At 46.3% G+C, this 7,428-nt stretch overlaps 2 protein-coding genes across 2 annotated transcripts in view; both read right to left on the bottom strand.

Annotated features, from left to right (window-relative positions):
• Positions 1-1,553, bottom strand: part of LOC104393673 (alcohol dehydrogenase class-3) — a 12,036-nt gene extending 10,483 nt beyond the window's left edge. The window contains exon 1 of the mRNA XM_010003186.1: positions 1,485-1,553. Coding sequence (XP_010001488.1) covers positions 1,485-1,553 — 69 coding nt within the window. The remainder of the gene's footprint in view (positions 1-1,484) is intronic.
• Positions 1,554-4,218: 2,665 nt separating this feature from the next.
• The window catches only part of LOC104393672 (alcohol dehydrogenase 1-like), a 7,030-nt gene continuing 3,820 nt past the window's right edge, over positions 4,219-7,428 (bottom strand). Inside the window, exons 2-9 of the mRNA XM_010003185.1 lie at positions 6,725-6,826; positions 6,375-6,516; positions 6,185-6,272; positions 5,847-6,066; positions 5,467-5,727; positions 5,050-5,185; positions 4,597-4,735; positions 4,219-4,243 (exon numbers count right to left, since the gene is read on the bottom strand). Of these exons, the coding sequence (XP_010001487.1) occupies positions 4,219-4,243; positions 4,597-4,735; positions 5,050-5,185; positions 5,467-5,727; positions 5,847-6,066; positions 6,185-6,272; positions 6,375-6,516; positions 6,725-6,826 (1,113 nt within the window). The remainder of the gene's footprint in view (positions 4,244-4,596; positions 4,736-5,049; positions 5,186-5,466; positions 5,728-5,846; positions 6,067-6,184; positions 6,273-6,374; positions 6,517-6,724; positions 6,827-7,428) is intronic.

The following is a 7,428-nucleotide window of genomic DNA, read 5'->3' as shown; positions in this document are numbered from 1 at the left end:
CGCCGTCTCTGCTGGGGCTCAGGTGAGGGCCCCACCTCCCCAGGGCGGGTTCCTCACGGCTGCGGCTGTGCCCACCAAGCAGCAGGGGGGAGGGCTTTGCTGGGCAGCCGTGTGCTCCGAAGCGGGTGGAAGCAATCAGCGTTGGCTGAGTGGTCTGGAGTGAGGTGTGAGTTTTGACTTGGGCCCCCTGAGATCCCATCTGGCAGTCTTGGAAGCAAAGAGGTCCTACAAGATGGGATCGTTAACCTGGTCACCTTGTTGATCACGTTCACAAGAGGGCCACAAAGATGGTCAGAGGGCTGGAGCACTTCTCTGAAGACAAGCTGGGGGTTATTTGGCCTGGAGAAGAGAAGTCTCAGGGGAGACCTTCTGGTGGCCTTCCAATACCTGAAGTGGGACTACAGGAAAGCTGGGGAGGGACTTTTTACAAGCGTATGTAGTGATAGGATGAGAAGGAAAGGTTTAAAGTTGAAAATGTAGATTTAGATTGGTTATTAGGAAAAAAATCTTCAGTGTGAGAGGTGAGACAACTGGAACAGGTTGCCAGGGGAAGCTGTGGAGGCCCCATCGTCCCTGGAAGTGTTCAAGGCCAGGTTGGATGGGGCTCTGAGCAACCTAGTCTAGTGGGAGGTGTGCCTGAATTGGAACTAGGTGATCTTTAAAGTCCCGTCCAACCCAAACCATTCTATGATTTTCTGAAGAACCTTCTGGCTCCAGGGAGGATAGAAGGGCTTCTTGCACAGTCCGGTGATCACATGTAAGGTCAGGTGAACAATTCTGCACTGGGCTGTGGAGAGGTGCTGGTGCTTGAGGAATTGCAGAGTATAACTAAGTCCCCCTCAGTAAGAAATGGAATTTTTCTTTTCCAGTGACATGCTGACAAAGTGCGGCAAATACCATAGTTAGACAACAGCACCAGCTTGGGGAAAAAGAAGCTTTAGTAAACATAAAAATTAATTCATTAAAATTATTTTAAATATTTAATAAATAACATACAATTTAAAAACATAACTAAAATGACAAGATATATGTGTAGGCTCAGGAAAGCCGACACCTAGCTGGATTTGGGCAGTGAGAGTTCTGCATAGGTTTCACATATGGTCAAAGGTGTTGAGAAGGAGTGAAAGGGCATGTGATCAGGCTGTCTGTCCCGTGGCCTTCTTGAAGCTTCCCACTAGTTACTTCTGGTAGTCTTCACTAAAACACTGTTGTTGGAATCAAAGCAGGCCTTGTCTGTTTCCTTAGTTAATTTCAGTTCTTCCAGTCTCTCCTGTGAATTTCATGCACGTGGTCATCCCCAGTTTGTCAGTTTCCACAAAGCATCCAAACATTTTATTTTTAGCTAAACTATACAGATGCTCTCCTTTGACGTTCTGGAAACCACAGGCACTGATTCTGGTAGACCAAAGCACAGGTACATTAACCGTAGGTCCTTAATGCTCACTGGCTAATTTCAGAAATTTAAGTGGTTGGTTTTTACTTACTTTCCTTTCCCTTGCAGTTTTGTCATGCTGCCTCCAGTGTTGCTGTTTACTCTTGAAAGCCCTGGACATGGTAAGTGGTTTTGCAGCTTGCTTCCTAGTCTCGCTGCCATGCAATTAAATCAAGTTACTACACTGTGCTCTTAACTGAACTATCTATGCTTTGTCATGTGTATTTCAGGTTTGTATATGAGTTCTGTAGGTGAGGGCTCCCTGTGCTACTGTGGTTTTTACACTGTGGGGGGTTTTAGTGTTGTTTTAGTAGATGGTATCTGCTAATCAGGAATATCAGTTTGGATTTAGAGAAGAGGAGGCCTTGGAGTCACTGTGAGCACATGGGACAGCAAAAACAATCACGTTTTTGCTTGAAGAATATTCTCTGTTCCATGTGGCTGGTGGGGGGGAAAGCCCCAAATAACTAGGGATCTGCATTCCTTCCCCCCACTCTCTCTTTTTTAAAAAAAAAGTAATTGTACTATTGTGCCCATCCTGGAGGCATTAGTGTTTAGCAAAGTTTTTTCTGAACCCCAATTTGGCTTGGAAGTACAAGAAGATGCAGTACATGAAGTTGCTTGCAAGCTTGGAAGCCAGTATATGCTGCAAGAAGATGCCAGTGATGTGTCAGGATGCTCATCTAGGGGTAGCCTGAGTGCCAATGGCCTCATGCCACCTTCAGAACTAGGAAGTGCTGGTTAGGCACTGAAACTGCTGGCTGCTGCCTCACACAAGGGTGAACAGATTGGCAGGGCACAGGGAGGCTGGAGGGGACTGAAATGCCTACTTGTGGGCAAAACTGATTAGCATTCACACAAACGCTGCCAGGTTTATTTTCCCCAAACAGGAATGGTGCTAGGTGGACCCAGAGGTAATTTTTTCTCTGATTAATACAATTTTCCAAGTAAGACCAGTGTAATTTAATTAGTTTTGATAGATACGTTTCATTAGAACAACCCTATGAAATGGGGGATAACCTGTGCACAGGATTCAGCTGTGGATGCTGGAGTGTGGCAGTCATTTTGTGGGGCATTGCTCTCAAAATCATGCTTTTGAACTCTGATTTAAGTTTCCTACACTTTCCTATCAAGTACTGGAGGATAATACTTCCATATTCATTATAATTTAGAAATTCTTGCCATTCTTCAAATCAGCAGACATTTATTTTTGTGAAGTGCAAATATATTTGGTTGAAAAATGGAAAAAATATTTTAAAATTGTTTTCATTTCAAATGTTCAAAGCTGGTTGGTATTTCTTTGGAGATTTCTTAATTAACATGTTCTGGGTTTGTAAATACAAATATAAACTATTATCCAGTATTTCAAGAAATTGTTTGTTCTAAAGGAAAAACTTTAGGAATAATTTCACTAATTAATCCTAGTATTCACTAACCTATCCTAGCATAATGCTGAAGTGTACTAAAGTAAAATAACTTTTCAAAATGAAGGTCCATGCTAATTAGATATATTCAAAATCAGTATAAAAGTGACTGTGATAGTTTTGCAATAGAGATACATGAGGCTGGAATACTGAAATATTTTTGGTATTTTAGATATGGAAATAAGTAATTTGGGGGGTTTTGTGATTAAATATTCTCAGGTAATTGCTTTCATTGAAAATAAACCACAAAATGTGCTGATTCTAATATGCTAGTATTAAACTACCTACACAAGGGAAACAGTAATGGTGAAAGTGGGTGAAGGTTTATGCTGGCACCTCCTTGGTTGCACTTGACAGCATTTTCTTCTAGTATGTATAATGCCTTTGCTAGTCTTCTAAACAAAATTATTTGGTCAGCTGTGAAAGCAACAATGTATTAGGAATCAAGCAGAGTTTCAGGAGCTCTCATTATCTGCTGAAGTTTGAAATCCTGCCCAGCTCTTGAATGTTACCAAAGGGGCAGTAGAATCTCCAAGCTACTGGGAAGTGACTTTCACTCATGTTAGTGAACTAAGTTAGTTAGTGTTCACGTGGCGGCTGGCGGCAGAGCTAACACTGGTTCTGTGGTGCTGGCGGCTGCAGAAGCCTGTGCCCGCACGAATGCAGGATCTCGGCCACGGGTGGCTGCTGGAAGCAGAAGCCTGCTCAGGAGCGGGCCGGCGGGGCGCCGGGACAGCAGGGACAGGTAACCGCCAGGCGGCACTGCTCTATTTGAATGTGAGATGCAATTGCAGTACATCTGAGCCTAGAAGTGAACCTCATGTTTAAATGAAGGGCTGTAGTGCTGTAGTGACAGGTTTTACCATAGGATAATCTCTTGTAGCAAAACACATTGTGGTCCTGAGATAGAGACCAGAGAACCACAGATCAGCAGCTACAGCTGTGGCTTCCTTCCCATATTTTAGTTGAGGTAGCAGCATTCACAAAGCTGAGACAAGGGCAGAGATGTAAGTGTATAAGGCAGGTGAGGTGGGAAGCAGCAGCAATGGAGGAGGCAAAGGCTGTTGCTTGCTGGTGAGACAAGGGGTGTGATGGGAGAGTCGTATGAGGCTCCTCCTGCCCCATGGAACCTCTGTTGACTGAGTGCACTGCATGGCACAAGTTTGACCAAAACCCTTTATTGGTAAAAGTGGGTTTTGTGGAAGTGATGTCCTGGGCCTTGACAGGGCATGGAAGCACTGGCAGTGGCACCAACATTGGCAAGTTCCTCATTCTTGTCTCCTCACACACCACAGCGTGAGGTGCTGGGCAAGAATGGAGATGGTCTGCTGCTCTCTCCCTCCACTAGGCCTCCTGTGCCCTTCAAAAGAGCAGGATGCTGCGAATGCTGAAAAGCAGAAACGAAGGGAGGAGTTACAATTGTTGTTAGGAGCATTCAGGAGCAGGCAGCAGGGAAGTCAAGTGTGCTGAGATGTGCTGTAGTGTGCTGGATTCAGAGCAGCGCTGGGGCTGCAGGATCTTTGCTGGGCTGAACAATGAGGATTTCCTGTGCTGAGCATGGGCTCTTTGCTCTGGGTAATGGCAGGTTCTCCTTACACATGGCTCTGGTCCCTGCTTCCTCAAAACTCGCAGGTGCATTTTGAGAAGGCAGTATTGCCTGCTCTGCCTGGCAGAGTGTTTGGACTGCTTGAATTTTTGGTGGAGGTGACATTTGCTGTACCTTGCTCCCGCTAGTCTCACCTTTTTCCTGCACGTAACAACTCAAATCCCTCGTTCACTTTAGCAAACGGCAGTGTGTGTGTGATCAGCAAGTCTAAGTTGAATTTCTTCTCCAAGTAGCTGGAAACTAATTTGGGGACACAATCTCTTGTTTTCCAACCTAGACATGGGAAAAAACACATGCTGTGAATAATCAGAGAAATGCTGATTTTGTAAGGTAGAGTTGCTATGAGGATGAGGACTCAGTGACCAGTACTGGTGCCTTTGTGTTGTGAGAAAATTTCCTCTCCTTAGTATGAGAATGCTAATCATGTCCCAAACTGCCTAAAAAGAAGCATGACCAGCAGTTGTGTGAGTGGCCACGTAGCTGTTTTTTGGTCTCATGTTATGTCCAAACTATGACAATATATGATTTGGAAACTATCATTAAAGGAAAAGGCTGAAATATCTAAAATGTTGTCCCAAGTTTCATACCTCCAAGCAGTGACCCCTTCCATGTACGCCCAGTCAGCAGAAGTGTAGGATCAATGGAAACTGATGAACCAGCATCCACTTCCCCAATCATCACAAAGACACCAGTGTTCATATCGCAGGAAGCCAGGGCAGCAATCTGATAGAACAGGCAGATGAATTAGAGAAGGTGCTGATGAGTTTGTCAGAAAAGTGTTCTTCCTGTGCAGGTCATTTCCAACCAGAAGAAATCTGTGGTTCTGTGCCCGTTTTGAAACTCGTACATCATTTTCTCCCAAAGCCAACAGACTGCCTGTCTGAGCTAAGATGAGCCTGGCAGTGTAGGCAGCAGGCCAGGAACTGCTCTCCGGGGTGAGTTTTGCCCTGAAAGGAGCCTGTCATTGAGCTGGGAGGGAGGACAGGTGCTGAAATGCCACCTACCATGGTATCGGCATGCCCGATGACCTCAAAGGAGTAGTCCACGCCATGGCCGGTCATCTCAGTGATCACTTCCTGAATAGGCTTCTTGAAGTCCTGAGGGTTAATGCAGTCGGTGGCTCCCAGCTCCTTGGCCTTGGCCAACTTGTCCTTGTTGATATCAACGGCAATGATGCGGGAAGCTCCAGCCGCCTTGCAGCCCATGACAACAGGGAGGCCAACTCCTCCAACACCAAAGACAGCACAGGTGGAGCCTGGTTTTACCTGCACCACATGGAGCCCCGTGAGCTTGTGGTGTGAAGAGGAGGCTTCTGCCACACAGGGTTGGTGAGGGTGTAAGGGCAGCCATGCAGTGCTTGTGCTTGATATGCCTGAATACCAACCTTGGCAGTGTTGATGGCAGCTCCGTAGCCTGTGGAAAACCCACAGCCAAGCAAGCAGACTTTGTCCAGAGGTGCAGCAGCATCTATCTTGGACACAGCATACTCTGGGACCACAGTGTATTCTGCAAAGGTGCTGACCCACAGGAAGTGGTGGATCTGCTTGCCCTTGCAAGTGAACCGGCTGGTCTTGTCAGGCAGCAGGCATTGTGATTCGGAGAAGCTGTTGGGAGGAGTAAGCATTTGTTTTTCATGAAGGAAAGCACATGTGGGACTGTCAGACCTCTTGAGAGACAGCTGACTGACTGCTTTTCAGTGTAGGGAAGGCACAGCAAACTCACTGGGTCTTCAGGCAGTAATTGGATTCAGGATTCAGGCAGAAGCTGCATTCCCCACACTGTGGAAGACAAAGAAGGATGACTTTGTCTCCTGCAACAAAGCAGATCCCATGTTAGGTACCATGTTATGATTCTTTCTGGGCAGGCCCTGAAGACCCTGAATCCTGGGTGTGTATTTGTGTGCATGTCTTACCTGGTTTCACAGAGCTCACTCCTTCTCCAACACTTTCCACAATCCCAGCTCCTTCATGGCCTGGGATAACTGGGAAATTCATGTTAGGAAAACAACCTTGCAAAACATGGTCATCTGTGCGACAGATGCCTGTGGCCACAATCTGTTTGGAGAGGAAAGAAAAGATGCTGAACCATTGAAATGGTCTGACCTCTGCGTAACTCAGCTTCTGGAAGGATTCTTCAGAGGACTTCTCTGAAGAGTCAGGGCCTATTAGAAGACATGATTCCTGACAGGTGTCTTCAAGGTACAGCCACAAGAAGAGCAATTTGCACATGGCAGAAAAAAGCCAGTGAATCATGTGTTTTTACCTTGACACGGACTTCACCTGCCTTTGGAGGTGCAACCTCCACTTCCTCAACAGACAGTGGTTTGCCTACAGCCCAGGCAACAGCAGCTCTGCATCTGATAACCTGGAAACAACAGAGAGGATTACACTGCATGAGAATGTTTGCCTTTAGCGCATGGTCAGGACAGTTGTCCTACAGTCTCCTGAAGGTGCAGAGAGAGGTGCAGAGACTGGTAATGCTCACCTGTACACAAAATCAAGTGATGATCAATACACCCTGGCCTAGTTTATGGTCTGAGGAAACACCACTTGTGCATTGCCACACAAGGAGTATGAGGTTTACCCTGAGGACGTTATTGGGTTCTTAATGGCTTCTGTGTTTTTTTCACCATGTCACCATATGCTAGTGTACAGGTTGTGTTGTGACAGGGACTGTGGACCCAACCTAGTGGAAAAGCCTGTTAAGAGCTTTGCTGTTAGTCTGAAGGTACCTAAGAGGGGTTAAGGAACCAGACGGTCCCCCTTCTGGCCGGCAACTGGACGGTTTTTTCCAATGCCAGAGGGATGATTTATGTGTGTCATTTCTCAAGCCGATCACCCCAGAGCTAGTTTGACGTGAGCAAAATTCAGCTTGCAGCTTGAAACAGTACTGCCAGGGACAAGGCTGAGTGCAGGGGATGAGTGGCTGCAAGACTGCACCTCGGAAGAGCAATGCTTCCCTTCCCA

Source organism: Chaetura pelagica, unplaced genomic scaffold (genome assembly GCF_000747805.2).
Source record: "Chaetura pelagica isolate M959 unplaced genomic scaffold, ChaPel_1.0 scaffold188, whole genome shotgun sequence".
NCBI classification, from domain to species: domain Eukaryota; kingdom Metazoa; phylum Chordata; class Aves; order Apodiformes; family Apodidae; genus Chaetura; species Chaetura pelagica.
This window is presented reverse-complemented; position numbering and strand designations above follow the sequence as displayed.